This window comes from Sinocyclocheilus rhinocerous, unplaced genomic scaffold (assembly GCF_001515625.1).
Source record: "Sinocyclocheilus rhinocerous isolate Xijiao unplaced genomic scaffold, SAMN03320098_v1.1 scaffold2401, whole genome shotgun sequence".
Taxonomy (NCBI): Eukaryota; Metazoa; Chordata; class Actinopteri; order Cypriniformes; family Cyprinidae; genus Sinocyclocheilus; species Sinocyclocheilus rhinocerous.
The window spans coordinates 46,360-64,050 of record NW_015647011.1 but is presented as its reverse complement, the minus strand read 5'-3'; the positions used below and the strand labels follow the sequence as shown (position 1 = coordinate 64,050).

Sequence of the window (17,691 nt, the reverse complement as noted above, 5' to 3'; positions counted from 1 at the left end):
GTTTTAATCTGTAGGGGGCGCTGTTGGCCTACTTCTAATTAAATTAAAAGTAAAATAGCCTACACAAATAACATTTAGACTGTGTTTCTGATTAAATAAAGCAGTAATTGATGTCATAAAATAATGAGTATGTTTTGATTTTAAGGCCAGAAGCTAGGCTATAGCTTACATGAAAAAAAAAATCACAAATATGACACTTGTAAATTAAATAATTTTATATATACTGATTTATTCATTAATGTGTAATGTGTTTTATTTTTTTTAACAAATCATAAGCTCTAAAAGATTTTCAGAATTTTTACAACTCTTTTGCTTTAGACCATCTACAAATGTTAAATGTTAAATTAAAATATTAGGGTTAACCTTGCATCTTTCTGGGGGGAAAAAATGCAGCGATTGATATATAGTTTATTTGTAGTTATTTTCAAAGCTTCAATGTACTGTCAAAAAACCTTCATTATTGTTTATTTAATTCTAAAAAAATAAGTTATTGTTAAAAACTAACCAAAAGTACATTTTTGCACAGGAGAGACTTGGTGTTGTTTCCAAACAAAAAGATATATATCGGTATCGGGCAAAATGAGTTGAAAAATATCGGCATATCGGATATCGGCAAAAGTCCAATATCGTGCATCCCTAGTTCTTAACATCATAAAGAAATTCTGTATTTTTAGAAAATTGTTCTTATTTTAAGTAGGTTCTAAGTAGATTGCAATTCTAGAAAAAAAAGTCTGTGTGACTTTTTTTTTCAGTATTTTCTTCGGTTATGTGGTCTGTTCTTCCCCATGCAGCACTCAAGAAGAAAGCATTTCTAATATACAGTGAGCATGTATGGATGTTAGGCGGTTGGGAAAAGCGGGTTAAAATGAACCAGGTGCACAAAAAGGACGTTAGAATAATGTCAAGCATCACCCAACCACAAATACATCCTGCATGTATGCAATAACGTCTACATATGCATCAAATATTCCCTCTCACAAAAACTTGAGCCTCCATAAGAAATAAGGCATCTCTACAAATGTCAGTAGAACATGTATATGTTGAATAACCAATATGTGCCAGTGCAGTAAATGGAGAGGATATTACATGAAAACCACCTATGGTCATTTATCCCTATGGTCATTTATCCAAAGTATAAAATAAGACATAACTCATTTTATGTTCAAGTTTCAAAGAGACATACCTTATGAACATCTAGAAGAAGTATACTATACTACACATTATTTACAAAGAACCACGTTAGAACTTGAAAATGCATATGCATATGGTGAAAAACACTGAGCAATTGATTAAGTTATTGGAAAATGACTGAATAAAAAACATCAGATACCTGACTCTTTACCATCGTGTCCTATAAATGTTTACATATAAAATGTGATCTGATCATAACTGGGAGCTAAAATATAAGGCTCGTCGATGGAAGCACTGGCACATTTGTAGTGATAATCAAAAATGGACAGATTCAGGCATTTCGCTCGGATGGAGGAATAAACTCCAGACCCAGGTAGGCAAAAATCTCCTCTTCCGTCTTTGCTCTGAGATACAGATTCTGTACAGTTTTACAGAGAGAGATGTAAATGTAGTTATTCTAGCAAGATTTTACAATTAAACGTTTAATAATGACATATAAACCTATATATTATATTATATTATATATAGGCTAAATGGTGTTTTATATGTCCTACTACACAAATACAGTAAGGTATAATGTATTTCTAGTGCGGTTCACCTGTTTGCTGTCGTAGAGGGCGTGGCTGCTCAAGGACATGTGCTTCTCTTGCCCCGCCCACCGTCTCAACTCCCTCTCAAACAGCTGCAGAACAAACAGCACATCAGGAGTGAACAGAACTGACCTCAAAACACTGCTGCTGAATGCAGTCAGTCAGGTGTGACGGCACAGTTTAGACAGTCACACGCACAGATGTCAATGGGGATGCGAGAAGCAATGAACTAAAATTTGAACAACAGCACACAGGAAAATGAAAACTAGACATTCTGCTGAAAATTCAGCTTTGATCACAGGAATAAATTAATTTTTAAAGTATATTAAAACAGAAAACCAATATTAGAAATTGAAATAATATCTCACAATATTACAGTTTTTTCTGTATTTTTGATCAAATAAATACAGCCTTGATGAGCACAAGAGACTCCATTAAAAACAATAAAAATCTTACTGATCCCAAACTTTTAAACGGCAATATATATATATATATATATATATATATTGTAAGCACATCAGGAGTGAACAGAACTGACCTCAAAACACTGCTGCTGAATGCAGTCAGTCAGGTGTGACGGCACAGTTTAGACAGTCACACGCACAGATGTCAATGGGGATGCGAGAAGCAATGAACTAAAATTTGAACAACAGCACACAGGAAAATGAAAACTAGACATTCAGAAAATATAGTAAATAAATATATATGCATCTTAAAAATATAAATCATTACCATAATATATAAATAAATCAAAATCTGTTTCATGAAAATATTTTTCTAATTATTGGAAAAAAACTTAATATTTACTATATTTTTTTCATAAACAAAAAAATATTTTAACCAAATCAATTACTCACAATTGACTTAAAATCTATTATACCAAAAGTTGATAAAAACAAGAGACTCCATTAAAAACAATAAAAATCTTACTGATCCCAAACTTTTAAACGGCAATATATATATATATATATATATATATATTGTAAGTTGTTTCATTAAAATATTTTTGAATTTATGAAAACATTTATAATATTTTATCATCAATAGAAAAATATTTATCAAATAAATCAAACACCAATGAAATTAATAAAAAGTTGAGAATCAGACATTAAGAAATTATTATTTACTACAAAAATGGTAGAAAATAAAAACAAAATGTTATCATTATTTTTTAACCAATAATCTGTGATCTGACTACTATGAAAATGACTGAATTGAGTACTTAAAAAGTACTTACTTCTAAAAGTGTTCATTTCAATCACAACCAAACAAATTTTAAAATAAAACCAAACACACAAAAAAACTGAAATAAAAAGCAGTGCCCTTTGGATCATTCGGAAGTGAGGAAGCTACACACCTTTGAGCCGGTCCATCCGAGAGTGGCGAAGGCAAACTGACTGTAGGGACTGACCACCAGATCGACCCGTACAGCTCTCCAGCCGGACGCTTCTGACTGATGCTCACCGGGTCGTTCACTTTCACGTGCTGTACTGACGTCCTCAGCAGAAGCAGTGGAACTCGACTTGCAGCTCACAGCAGATTTCTGAAGCTTAAATATGGAAAAGCATCTCTCAAAGCGATCCATGTTACTAGATGCCCGAGCTGGACCATCCATTTTTTCCAGATAAGAGTTTCTGGTCGTCTTCTGATACAGCAGTAAACCCTGATGAAGAACACATGCTACTTTGTCATTCAACATAAATATTCACTTTAAAATGTCATCAGCAAACAGCCATACTGGGTGGATTTAATCATGCAAGTATTCACAGAACTTCACGAGCACCTGCTCCTTCAGCCAGTTTGTGATTTTAGGCATCAGTCCTTCCTCTTTTCCTTCTTCTGGATGTGTTATGAGAAAGTCCACATCGTGACCGACTTCCTTCCCCCTAAAATATATATAGCAAATAAAGATGTATATATAGTACATTCAACTTTACTCACATACATACAGTATATTCATGTAAAGCAATATATACAGTATAGTAAGCCACGAGGTTTTTTTTTTTATATAGTTGCAAAATGTAAATAATATTATTGTACAGCTCCGTTTATAAAGTTGGAAATGTATCCAACCTTATTTGCATACATACAGTATACTAACGATAAGCAATCTATAGCAAATCTCAACTTCTTGATTGTTCATATCATCACAGAATGTAAACTATATTATTGTCCAGCTCTAATCTGCTAAATGCTGCTATAAGACATGAAAATATTAAGATATTAGAAACATTAACATCAGTATTTTCTGTAACGAACGAGCCGTTTTAGGTAGGTGTGGCTAACTCTTAACTTTTATAAAGAATATCTCTTTGGATTTGAGACTTTAGTCTTTGCAACTTTACAGATCTTCTTTATGCACCAAGAGCTTGTAACACTCTAAAGAGAAAGGAAAAAATGAAATCGCATCATATGACCCCTTTAATCAATATGTATAGTGAAAAGCACTATACAAATTAATTTGACTTGACCTAAAATGCACATGAAGGCTCCAAACTGCTTTGAAACTACAGTATTAAGGTAAGATATGCACATCATTAGCACACAGACCTCCTGAAGCCTCCCATGAGCTGGATCTCTGCTCCGGGCAGCACAGCGTGCACAGCTTTCTCAACGATATCACTGATGACATCAGCCTCCGCCTTAGTGACGGGTTTCTGGAGGTCATCGTAATACTGGACTCCTGAGGTCAGAGGTCATATATATATATATATATATATATATGCATTAGGCTAACTGAGACTTGTCATAGCACTTGCATATCATTGCTCTTTTGTTGATTTTGATTGCTTCCATTGTCCTCATTTGTAAGTCGCTTTCGCTATAAAAGCGCCTGCTAAATGAATAAAATATATATTCGACGTTCATCTTCGGAACACAAATTAAGATATTTTTTATGCATTCCGAGAGCTCTCTGACCCTCCATAGAAAACAAAAATAACGACTTTATTCAACAATTCGTCTCCTCCACGTCATCCTATAACGCCATTTTGGAGAGTATCACATACGTAAACAACGTATGCAACGCATGTACGCGGATACGTTATTTACGTTCAGATCAAAGCGCAAACAGTGTAAACAGGATCCGCGTACATAGACATATAAAATACCTGGACGCCTCATTGGCCGCTTTGGACCGTTGCTGCGATACGTCAACGAGTCCGCCATATTGGTATTTTATGTCCGCGTACGGTGCTGCTGACACAGGACAGCATACGTTGTTTACGTATGTGATACTCCCCAAAATGGCGCTATAGGGTGACGCGGAGGAGACAAATTGTTGAATAAAGTCGTAATTTTTTTTTCTTTGCACACAAAAAGTATTCTCGTAGTTTCGTAAAATTACGGTTGAACCCCTGATGTCACATGGATTATTTTAACGATCTCCTTGCTACGTTTCTGAGCCTTGATCGTGTTAGGATACTTGCTGTCTATGGGAGGGTTAGAGAGCTCTTGGAATTCATCAAAAATTACTTACTTTGTGTCTTGAAGATGAACGGAGATCTTACGGGTTTGGAACGACATGAGGGTGAGTAATTAATGACGGAATTTCCATTTTTGGGTGAACTATCCCTTTAAAAGTTGATAAAATCAATTAAAAGTTGCTTTATGTTAATATTTTGAAAACACGTACTTTATATTTTAGAATTTTTTTCAAAAATATGAAAATACTTTAATTAAGACAATTAATCAAATAATTTAAAAGTTAAAAGAAAAAAAAACATTTTTACATATATAATGTGGTGAATTGGCAGCAGCTTATCAATGGAAAAATGTATTTTATGTTTTAAGTTTATATATATATATATACAGTATATATATATATATATATATTTACACACACACTTGCACGCACACACATACACACATATATACAGCATACATTCAATCATGATATGTTTTAAGTTTATATATATATATATACAGTATATATATATATATATATTTACACACATACACACATATATACAGCATACATTCAATCATGAATCAATTATTTTTTATTTATTTATGAATGTAATTACAAATAACTAAATAATAATTTTCAACAGTGAAATGCAGTACCTGCTTGCTGTTCACGGTTCAACTGTTGTCCTGTGCGAATCAAATCGTCTGGAGATCGCAAACCCTCTCTAAACCAGCGATCTGCAGTCCGCACACCCACCCCGAAAATACCAGTTAGTGCCTGCAGAAAGGGAAGATATGACCTCATAATTCACACACTAAAGCTGACCAATCAGGCATATCATTTACACTGCCTTCACAGTTCTTTCTGCAAAAACAGAATATAGTACGACTACTACCCATCTTTACCTTCATGGCCTGATATTGCTCTGATTGTCTTGTTGACTCTACTTCTCTTGATGATCCATCTTCTAAAATCTCCTAAAAAGGTGAAATAGAATTATTAACAGATGCATCTAGATAACATGGGTTTTTGAGAAGATAAGGGAGCTTGATTATCACCTTTATAACTCTCTGTGAATGGTCACCCAGGCAGGGCAAACACCTCAGATCCTGCATGCTCCTCACGCGCCGGGGAAGCGCCTTCAGGACTGATGCCGCCCGTCTGAACGCCACGCTCCGTCCTTCATTATCATTATATTCGGCATTCTGAGACAAGATTTCAAGAGCCTCCTGCGGGACAGAGTGCCAAACTGTTCATCAAACTGCTCAGACACATTATTAGAAAAAGACAATAAATAACTCACTGTTAGAAATGAATTGTAGTGTTTTAAAGGCGTTCGTCTTTGACAGGCGTAACTTTTCATCAGCATTGCTGTGGGGTCTCCATTGGGTTTTGGGTTAACCTGCAACACGTCTAAATACTTAGTTCAACTGCTCTTTTAAAAGTAACGTGTCCATAAATGTGTCCTTGTACCTTTAATATGTGTCTGTCCTGAACTGTAACGGGATGTCCTGCCTCCATGCTCTCCGTAAACCACCTGATGTCCAACAAATGGACAGAACTGGAGGAGTCTCGTCCAGTTTGGTTGTCCAACCAGGCCTGGACTTCATCTCCACTGTTGTTTTCTGACACAACATGTGTGATGGAGGAACTGTAAGAGTAAAACAAACAGGAATAGTCCAAAAGTTTCAAAAATAGTCCACCCCTATAAAAAAGCACTGTGGTAATATCATAGTAAAGTGCTGATGGTTCGTACCTGTAGGTTTCTTTAATAAGAAATCCTTTGCTCCGTCCTAGTCGTGTAAGAAATGCTCTTCTAGATGTTCCCATCTTCCTCTCCAAGATGAATATAGAAACATGGGGAAATTTACAGGTGTCATCCTGTTGGCTTACAGATAGAGAGGCTTTCCTGCGTTTTAATGGGATCATAGTCTAGAGCAAACACTAAAATCATATAACCTTCATCACCCCATCTACCACCACAGAGTAGATAAGATCAGACGCTCTGTGCTTATTTCTGCGCTTCCACCAGACTGAGGGAAAAGGTGTCACGTGTGCGTCACAGAAATAAAAACGTAAATAGAACGGCAGTTATCGCGAAACAAGTGCGAAACAAGTTGTCTCTATAGAAAATAATTATTCTGTTTGAGCTATTCACTTGGTGTTTTTAAAATGAAACTAATTTTATGAGTATAATTTTAAAATTAAAAGTTGTCCTGATCGCTGCTAAAGATGCAGTGTTATCACGTGGTATCTGGTACGTTTCTCTGCGCTGGTGAAGATGGACCAATCACAGCCGTTTGTGATTACTGGAAATGAATTCTAAAATCACTTATAGAAATTGTTCTGGAAGATTCGAATTATGATCAAGAATATCGATTAATACATTTGATCGACAATAGCGCTGTAAACAAACGCCTTCAAAAACGTAAATCATCTTCACATTTGAATGTGAATCAAACGAGAGCTCAGGTTTTTGGGCCACAGTCGCCACCTCTCGGAAGACAGACCTCATGTCTCGTAGGATTGTATCCAGGGGGATCTATTTTGGGTGATACACATGTTGAGAAAGTTTTGGTGCACCCATAAAGTGTTCCGACTGGGTGCAGACATGACAGACGTCGGTTGCCACAATAACTTAAATCACAGTAGTTACACAATAAAAAATAATATAATAAATACGAAAGGTCAGATTTTCTTGATCTTCAAATGCATTTACAATACTATGTCATATGCGATTATAAAACAATAACACACAATCACGTGAAAGGGAGGGTGTGAGGATGTGACCCTGCAAATAAAACGCACACGGTCATGTTTGATAAAACTTTTATTTTGTTAATTTGAGAGTAATGTTTTTCATTTGAGGTGTCATGTTTGTTCTATATTTCTCTTTATTCATTTGCGCTGAATTCTTATTACATACGTGAATAAACGAAAAAGATAGAAATATATCATTTTCGTCTGACACATAAATTATAAACTTACATTTGTCATTTTTAAATTAAATGGCTAAAAAAATAAGTATTTTGAAATTTTTTTTTTTGCTATCAGAGCGATAAATAATAATTCATAAAACATTTTAAAACAACGAAAAAACTAGAGCACGGTTTTTAAACGGACACAACCTTTGTGTTAAAAAAACTCTAAAAGAGCGAATGTTTTTTTTTTATTTTTTATGTTGTTACTTCATAATGAACTGTGACTTTATTGTGAATGCATCAGCTGTTAGATCAGGTTGCAGTCATATGACACACAGAGCGTCTCACTTCCTCAAACTTTCTCAGTTCATCCCACCGTGTGTGCTGCTGTTCGCCACTCATAACCCTCGTCTGCTTGACACCGTTTCTCCAGGCAGACAGGTTGCGGGTTTGGTCTGGTTTTGTCCTCATGGCGAGCTCGCGTGTGGCGTCCACCTGTCTATTTGTCGCGCTTCTCACCTGCACGCTCAGGTGTTCACAATGCGTCAAACTGAGCAACATCATCCTCATTCTCACCGACGACCAGGATGTGGAGATGGGGGGAATGGTAAGTGAACAAAATTAGACTTCAAGTGCTTTTTTTAATTGTCGTGCACCATGACAGTATCACTTCTTCACAAAGTATTGTGGCGGTGGCTTGCTGGTAACAGTGATTTTAGATGGTAATACAATGGCACTGAAATTTATGCACCATAATGTTGACATAGTACTTAAGTGAACTTCCAAAAAAACAATGGTACTACCTTGGTGTATGTAGATAAAAACATTAGCACTCTGTATATGTATATTACGGTGGCCGAGAAGTGCGTGCATTTGCGTTTGTAATTTGTTATTTTGTTTTCAGAATTGTGATTTGCTTCGCACTTCTCGGCCACCGTAGTATATACTATATTCACCTCAGATTCAAACAGAACAAAATTAGGAAATATTTCGTTGATGACATTTTTTTTCTTTAAATTGTGACATTTTATCATGAAAAACAAGCACATTTAATTTCCCAATTCTCATTCTGATACTGCAAAAATTGATAACATAATTTTAAATATATGTTTATTTAAATGCAGCAGTATTTATACATTGTAGCATTTGTTGTACTAGGCAATTTTGCATTGATTTTTCTGCATGTATATATAAGTTAGTACTCTGTTTGTCCATAGAAATTTTGTGTGGTATGTGTGTGTAAAAACTTGCTATTTTAGGATTTTACATTGACATTTTTTCACAAAAATTAAGCACATTTATTAAACGATGCATGCACAGATAATGCAAAAATATTAAATTGTTAACTATATATTCAAATGCATTATTTAAATTTAAAAGTATACATCGTAGCATTTATTGTACTAGTGCTGACTGAAATAAAAAATGATGTACTTAAGCATCATGCAAATAATGTTGTGATTATAAAACTACTAGGCTAGGTTAAACCAGTCCCATGTTAAAGTCATATTGAAACTGCTGTTGTTTAAAGAATCAAGTCCAGGAACAAGTCATTCGGCTAAAATTAGTGTGTGAAATCATACATCCTGTTGACACTTAGTTACAGATGATGCATCATATCTACATTATAGCCATCTCATAGAATCTTTTTTATTCACAGACGCCCATGAAGAAGACCAAAGCACTGATCGGTGATGCTGGTGTGACTTTCTCCAATGCTGTGAGTGCTTAGTCATGATCCAAAGATTTTGTTTAATGGATCTGATCAAATATCACAAGTTTCTCTTTTCCTGTTGTGTTTAGTTCACTGCCACCCCTCTGTGCTGTCCCAGTCGCAGCAGCATCCTCACTGGGAAATATCCACACAATCATTTGGTCCGAAATAACTCCATCTCTGGCAACTGCAGCGGCACAGTGTGGCAGAAGGAGGCCGAGCCCTTCGCCTTTCCGGTTTACCTCAATAAGATGCGCTACCAGACCTTCTACGGCGGGAAATACTTGAATCAGGTCAGCTTTTGTCCCGTTTGGTGCTCTATACACTATCACTTGCCTATTTGCATGGTGCTCGTTCTGTGAAATTTGCCTGCAATGATATCAGAAGCTCTGCACAACGTGTTTAAATATTTGCAATCTTTCAAGTGTTCCAAGCCAACAACATTCTTACGGGTTTGAGAAGTTTGAAATGCTGCTAATGTTTGTGTTCGTTTTCAGTTATTTCCCCGATTGCCTCAAATTCAAGAAAACTATTTGAGTAAATGAAATAATTTAATAAAATATTTTAAAAATGTTTTATTTAAATTATTTATATTACTTAAATATTTAAAATAAGATTTTTTTTGTTGCATATTTTTGTTAATTATACAATATTTATATTATAATCTTTTTGCATTATAGTAATCTTAAGTTCTTCACTACCACATGTCCAGGTCACATTTTACCCCAAATTTTACTTAAAAAAAAACACAAAGTTTTTGCCTCTTTTTAGCATTAAGTTTTATTTTGTAATGTGACTTTATTGACTTCATGATTATTAAGCTCTTTTAACCTCCAAATTATGATTATTCTGAAATAAATACTAAAATACAATAATTTATTTCAGTCAGCAGTAGTACAACCATTGCTATGTAAATACTTTGTAATAATAATAAATAAAAAAAATAAAAAAAAGACCTGAACCCCATAGAGAATCTATGGGGTATTGTCAAGAGGAAAATGAGAAACAAGAGACCAAAAAATGTAGATGAGCTGAAGGCCACTGTCAAAGAAACGTGGGCTTCCATACCACCTCAGCAGTGCTACAAACTGATCACCTCCATGCCACGCTGAATTGAGGCAGTAATTAAAGCAAAATGAGCCCCTACCAAGTATTGAGTACATGTACAGTAAATGAACATACTTTCCAGAAGGCCAACAATTCACTAAAAATTTTTTTTTTTATTGGTCTTATGAAGTATTCTAATTTGTTGAGATGTGAATTGGTGGGTTTTTGTTAAATGTGAGCCAAAATCATCACAATTAAAAGAACCAAAGACGTAAACTACTTCAGTCTGTGTGCATTGAATTTATTTAATACACGAGTTTCACAATTTGAGTTGAATTACTGAAATAAATGAACTTTTCCATGATATTCTAATTTATTGAGATGCACCTGTATGTATGTGTGTATATATATATATATATATATAAATATATATACTGTATATACACACACACACACACACACACACATATATAACAGTTTAATATAATTAACATATTAAATATAATTTTTGCATTATTTTAAAAATACCACAATGCAAAAAAATCATAAAATAACCTTCATTTCATCAACAAAATATAATTTCTTAATTTTCTGAAACCTAAAAAAAAAATTTCTTAGAGATGAAATATGACTCTGGCATGTTCTTGACTCGTTTCATGAGATTCTTCCAGTTGCTTTTCCCTCAGCTTACATACAGTAAATCCCTCTCTGTGTCCTCCTCAGTATGGAAGTAAAGACGCAGGCGGTGTGGGTCATGTGCCTCCTGGCTGGGACCAATGGCATGCACTGGTAAGTCATGAACAGATGCATCATTCCAAGACTTCTTCCCTTTTACATTCAGATCAGCGGGAAAAATGCTGTATGTGCTGCAATATGTTCTATACTTCCCTTATCCGACAGTGTCAGTCACCTATAGACAAGCATTCATGCAGAATGCATGGTTTAGTATGGTCATGTGATACGGTCTCAACTTGCACTGCAAAAGCAGATCTGGTTTTTAACCATTTAATTTCCCTTTTACTGATGATCTAACAGTCTTTTGGTTTTATTTGTGTCTCCACAGGTGGGAAACTCTAAATATTACAATTACACACTGTCTGTGAATGGAAAAGAGGAAAAACATGGAGACAACTATGAGAAGGACTATCTCACAGATCTGGTTGTAAGTGTTTAATGCTTTAAAGTGTATAGTCAACATTAAAACAGGATCTGTAAGCCATTTTTACTTCCATAATGTGATGCACTTCTGGGTTAAACAGGATATTCAATGAGAAATAAAATAGACTTATTTTATTTATATATAAATACATTTTAAATATGTATATATAAACATATTATACATTTATTTTATTATATATCTTGTTATTTTGTTTATAATTTGGAGACGGGTTTTTAATAGGCAATATGTTCATGACAAGTTTCAAAGACAATCTTTTTAATTTTAATAAGTTGCCCTAAAAAATAGTTCACAATAAGACTAGGAATGTGTATTAGCAAAGTAAATAGAGTAATTCGACTTCAAGTTGGAGCATGTCATGTCACATTAAATCAAACATTCATTTTTAGAGGCGTAAACAGTCACTCAATTTATGCAGCTGTTTACTTCCTGCTAAATGTGACAGCCAGTGAATTGCTTCATCACCTGCTAAACTTGTTTTACGTTGGAAATGCATCAGTTAACACAGTGTGGTTACCAAATAATATCGCCATTGGCTGTTTAAGAACAAGACACAAGCTGTTTGCCTCATGACTGACTGAGAAGCCACATAGTTTCATTCTGTGTGACTCTGAATGCGCCTCCACACGTCAGCCTGTCCACGCTGCAGTGTGTCATGTGACTTCTGTGGGACGCATGACTGGACTGCTTGATACGGCCTGCGACATTGTTTTGTTGCCTATCTGACACTAAAACCTGGCTGAAATCTTGCCGTCACTGACTGTTGCTCTGTTATTATTTAACTAAGGGCAGGTATTCTGGAAACAGATGAACTCTAGTCCTGAATTCAACTCCAATCACAATAGTGGTTTTCCACAGTCTGGGGCTGTGTGTAGCAGTGTTATTTTAGTATCATTGAGATACTATTATAGATTTTTTTGGACCATTCAAAAAAAAATTTTAGATGAAATTCTTAAATTTTTAATTTCACATTTTAATTTATTTATTAATTTACTTTATTTATATTTTTATTTATTAAATTTTATATTAGTTTAGTATAAATTAATATATTAATTGATTTAAAAATTGTAAATTTAGATAAAGGTTTTGTGATTGTATTGCCTGTTTTTGTAATTTATTAGTTTTTTTTTTTTTTTAAATGTCTGTATAGTTTTTATTCATTTTATTTCAGTTTTGTTATTTTAGTATATCAGGTTACACTAAATGAAAATGAGACATGCTTGTTTAGCAACTAATTGAAATAAAAATGAGTTCAAGTTATGTTTTCTCTAAGAAAAGGGTCGCTGAAACAGTGCATCTGCAGCATGCATTTGTTTATATTTTTAATTAAAAATATAAATGTCATTGCATTAAATAAAATATGAACCAAGTGGCATCTGCGGACAACAAAAGAAAAATCAACTTATTTGAGCCATTCTTAGTCTACGTGGTATTAAAATGTGATCCAATGTCAAGCTGCATAACATACCAGACAATCCAGTTTGTTTGCATGAAGTTATATCTTACATGAAAACCTGGTGGTTAATATCTGCAATCAAATGTATGTTGATTCTAGTTGAACCGCTCGCTGCATTTCCTGGAGGAGCGGAGCCCCAATCACCCGTTCTTCATGATGTTGTGTCCGCCGTCTCCTCATTCGCCGTGGACGGCCGCCCCTCAGTATCAGCAGTCCTTCAGCGACGTCAAAGCTCCACGAAACGGCAGCTTCAACATGCCTGGAAAGGTTCAGCTTTCAGTTTCATCCGTAATGACATCTGACAGATTATGAGGAAGTACTACAGCTGTAAACGATGAGTTTGACAAGATTGGCTTTACACAACATTTGACACTTCAAGAAACCAAATCTAATGTAATGTCCAAAAAACAATTGGATATAAAATAATATTTTAATAATGTTTATTGAAATGTTTATTTATCATTTGTATGTAATTTAATATAAATCTGTGGGATTTTATATAAGCATCAGTTTGCATCTCTCAGCAGACATTTTTCTCACAATATCTCTGAACAGATAAAGACCTTTAATTTACAATTTTGCATCTTAAAATATCATTGATGGTGATTATTGTATTTTATTTTTAAAATAGAGCAAAAAACATGTTTTTTATTTCATGTTTTGTTAAACTATATTCTTAGATTTACCAGTCTTTTTGCCTGCATGTTCATATTTCTAAATTATATTTTGATGCAATTAAAGAATTTTCTGACCTCAGCATGACCATAATATGCTGTTTCTTTGATTTTAGGACAAACATTGGTTACTACGGCAGCCTGCGAATCCAATGCCAAACAGCTCCGTTGAGTACCTCGACAACGCTTACCGCAGGAGGTACGCAAATATAGATTCATATGACATTCTATCAAATAAATCTTTCGATTGAGATATGTGTATTTACTATCTCTGATAGGTGGCAGACGCTTCTGTCAGTGGATGATATGGTGGAGCAGCTGATTAAGAAACTGGATTCAATAAAGGAGTTGAGCAACACGTACATCTTCTACACGTCTGATCACGGCTATCACACCGGTGCGTCCTCAGTCTCCACAGTTTTATTGACCTGTTGTCATCTGACTTTATGACACATAATTTTAAATCCATTTCAGGCCAGTTCTCATTGCCCATTGACAAGAGACAGCTGTACGAGTTTGATATTCGCATCCCTCTTTTAGTTCGGGGTCCAGGAATCAAACCTAAACAAACACTTCAGGTTAGATAAAAGAATTACAGGTTTATTGAACAGTGTGTATAAATATATTATTCTATGTAAAAATTCTGTTTAACTGTCCACTAGTCTCCAGTGCTGAATATAGATCTTTCGATGACTATCCTGGACATCGCAGGAGTAAATCTCTCCACCGTCAACATGGACGGACAGTCTTTCCTGCCACAGATGGTGAGTGTGTCATGATTTTCACTTTCTGTTTCAGTACAGGTGTATTTATATTCTTACTTGTGTATGTATATGTTTTTCTACTGTGAATGTATATGCCATTTCCCCTGGTTTTATGCATTTTTCACTACAATATCTATCTCGATGTAGCATTATATTATACACCCTTATTTGAAAACTATCTACAATTTTTTTTTGTGTGAAAGAAATCAATACTTTTATTTATCAAGGATGCATTAAATTGATGAAAAGTCACAGTAATGACATTTATAATGTAACCAAAAGATCTCGATTTCAAATAAATGCTGATCTTTCTACTCGTTGAAAAAATGTATCATGGTTTCCACAAACATATTAGGCATCTCAACTGTCACTGATATAAGAATAATAAGAAATGTTTCTTGAGCAGCAAATCAGCGTATTAGAATGATTTCTGAAGGATCGTGTGACACTGAAGACTGGAGTAATGATGCTGGAAATTCAGCTTTGATCACAGAAATAAATTATATTTTAAAATATATTACAATAGAAACCAGTTATTTTAAATTGTAATAATATTACTGTTTTTACAGTATTTCTGATCAAATAAATGCAACCAACCCCAAACCCTTAAACAGTAGTGTATGTTTCTCACAAAACCTGTCAGGAGCAAGTCCATATCATATTTCAAGGCCAAATCGAAAGAGGAAAAAAATATTTTCTATAAAAGAAAAAAATGAAGCATGTTTAGGACCATTAAGATTTTTATGCATTGCGAAAATTAAGCACTTTCCCCTCAAATCTCATTACTGGAAAGCAACTATACATACTAATTATAGTCATATTTTCTGCATCTAATTAAAGTTCCATGAATGAGAATTCTCACAATGAGGATTGTCTAAAAATGTCACAATGAACGAAAGTCTTCTCAGTGTTTAACGTTCTCATGTAGGCACCATCGTTGCGTAACGGCACCGAACGGCCCTTCTTCCTGGTTGAGTACACCGGTGAGGGACATTCCTCTGAAGATCCCAGCTGCCCTAAACTCGGCCCTGGACTAGCTGTAAGTGCTTCAGGAATCACATACTACACTCTTAAAAACAAAGCTTCTTTATCGGTTCCATGAACAACCTTTAAAATCAATGGAACTTTGCTATTGCACAAAAGATCCTTTATAGTGGAAAAAAATGTTCTTCACACTATTGTTCTTTGTAGAAGCAAAAATGGTTCTTTTATGGCATGATGCATTTTCCCATCAACCTCTCCTGATTTCTTTTAATACCAAGTGACGTTTTCTCTTTCTTCTAGGAGTGCTTCCCAGACTGCGTATGCGAAGACGCCTTCAACAACACGTACGCCTGCGTCAGAGCTCTGAAGGATGCAAACCTGCAGTACTGCGAGTTCGCAGACAACGAGGTGAGCACATGTCAGAACAGGTGGGCCGTTGTGGACCCAACTTTAAGCTGAATTTCCCCTGTGATCTCCTGCAGTCGTTCGTAGAGGTGTACAACCTGACGTCAGATCCCCATCAGCTGGAGAACATCATGAAGAAGGTCGATCCTACGCTTCTGCAGATCATGAACCAAAGGCTGATCAAGCTGCAGTCCTGCACGGGTGACAGCTGTCGAAACATCAAATAAAACTGTGGCAGAGGGAGGGCCGGACCCCAGCCCTGCTCTGAAAGCCCATCTCTAGCAGCGAACGCCAAGTTGGTTGCACGAAGAAAACAAAAAGAACGACTTTATTCCACATTTTCGTCTCTACTGTGTCACTTTGGACACGCTTTCACGACAGTACCATGACACGAGCGTGTGCCACTTTGATCCAAAGGTAGAGACGAAAATGTGGAATAAAGTCGTTATTTTTGTTTTCTTTGCGCAAAAAAAGTATTCTCGTAGCTTTGTAACTTTACAGTTGAACCACTGATGTCACACGGACTACTTTGTCGATCATCTTGGTACTTTTCTGGACCTTGAACGTGGTAGTTACCTTGCTGTCTATGGGAGGGTCAGAGAGCCCTCAAATTTCATCAAAAATATCTTAAATTGTGTTCCGAAGATGAACGAAGGTCTTACGGGTTTCGAACAACACGAGGGTGAGTAATTAATGACAGAATTTTCATTTTTGGGTGAACTAACCCTTTAAAAGACTTTCTAGCCTACAGAGTCTTCACCTCATGTGAGTGAACACCATTCAGATGAGTGTTCACAAAACTGCAATTTATTTCTTAACGTCCAAGTACAAGCCTGTTGTAAATGAGATTCAGTTACAATGCAAGTCACCTGAGTTCAGCAGCACAACATCTGCAGCTGTGCTTTCATTGTGGTCTCTCTGGTCTTCACCGCAGACAGACGAGCCGTCAGTCACGTCAGCACGGCTCTGATGGGCATGTGGCAGCTCTCAGAGGAACTCCTCAGCATCCCGGCTCATTCCCTTCGCTGGTCTCTGTAGACATCACTAATTACTGCAATTACACAGGCAGATAACGCTCAGAGGTGTGCTGATGTCACTTATGGTGTTCATACAGGACTGAGTTTGAATTCATACCTATGCTGTTGCTAATTGGCTGTCATGAACAACTACGCAATAATAGCGTTCTAAAATTAGGGCCATTTTCTAGGCAATCATCACTATTACTATAGCTTAAAGGGGTCCTAGTATGCTTTTTTACTTTTTCAACTTTAGTTAGTCTGTACGGGTTTGGAACAACATGAGGGTGAGTAATTAATGACAGAATTTTCATTTTTGGGTGAACTATCCCTTTAAATTTGAATGTATCTACAGTGTGATTCTAGTTCAAATGCTGTCATACAGCTACATGAACACAGTTTC

General features: G+C 35.5%; 2 protein-coding genes across 2 annotated transcripts; one reads left to right on the top strand and one right to left on the bottom strand.

The window, feature by feature from the left end:
- Positions 1 to 577: 577 nt before the first annotated feature.
- On the bottom strand, positions 578 to 7,540 carry LOC107708201 (DNA-directed DNA/RNA polymerase mu-like). The gene is made up of 11 exons (XM_016512374.1): positions 6,887 to 7,540; positions 6,604 to 6,781; positions 6,434 to 6,532; positions 6,189 to 6,359; positions 6,036 to 6,107; positions 5,787 to 5,907; positions 4,272 to 4,404; positions 3,505 to 3,607; positions 3,079 to 3,384; positions 1,730 to 1,813; positions 578 to 1,549 (listed from the first exon to the last, which is right to left on the bottom strand). Exons 1-11 carry the CDS (start codon positions 7,057 to 7,059, stop codon positions 1,463 to 1,465), a joined length of 1,527 nt encoding a protein of 508 aa, XP_016367860.1. The 5' UTR covers positions 7,060 to 7,540; the 3' UTR covers positions 578 to 1,462.
- An 804-nt stretch (positions 7,541 to 8,344) lies between these two features.
- Positions 8,345 to 16,566, top strand: LOC107708199 (N-acetylglucosamine-6-sulfatase-like). Its single transcript, XM_016512373.1, has 13 exons — positions 8,345 to 8,658; positions 9,712 to 9,771; positions 9,855 to 10,058; positions 11,536 to 11,601; positions 11,876 to 11,974; positions 13,545 to 13,712; positions 14,236 to 14,318; positions 14,398 to 14,516; positions 14,594 to 14,697; positions 14,782 to 14,883; positions 15,812 to 15,922; positions 16,168 to 16,275; positions 16,350 to 16,566. Exons 1-13 carry the CDS (start codon positions 8,521 to 8,523, stop codon positions 16,497 to 16,499), a joined length of 1,512 nt encoding a protein of 503 aa, XP_016367859.1. The 5' UTR covers positions 8,345 to 8,520; the 3' UTR covers positions 16,500 to 16,566.
- The last annotated feature ends 1,125 nt before the right edge of the window (positions 16,567 to 17,691 follow it).

Excerpts from the sequence above, each read along its gene's own strand:
- LOC107708201 (XM_016512374.1), bottom strand. The coding sequence starts at position 7,059 with ATGATCCCATTAAAACGCAGGAAAGCCTCTCTATCTGTAAGCCAACAG. Across the intron at positions 6,360-6,433 it reads ACTACAATTCATTTCTAACA|GAGGCTCTTGAAATCTTGTC; the intron begins GTGAGTTATTTA and ends TCTGTCCCGCAG. Across the intron at positions 1,550-1,729 it reads CCCTCTACGACAGCAAACAG|AATCTGTATCTCAGAGCAAA; the intron begins GTGAACCGCACT and ends AAAACTGTACAG.
- LOC107708199 (XM_016512373.1), top strand. The coding sequence starts at position 8,521 with ATGGCGAGCTCGCGTGTGGCGTCCACCTGTCTATTTGTCGCGCTTCTC. Across the intron at positions 9,772-9,854 it reads GTGTGACTTTCTCCAATGCT|TTCACTGCCACCCCTCTGTG; the intron begins GTGAGTGCTTAG and ends TGTTGTGTTTAG. Across the intron at positions 14,517-14,593 it reads TGATCACGGCTATCACACCG|GCCAGTTCTCATTGCCCATT; the intron begins GTGCGTCCTCAG and ends AATCCATTTCAG.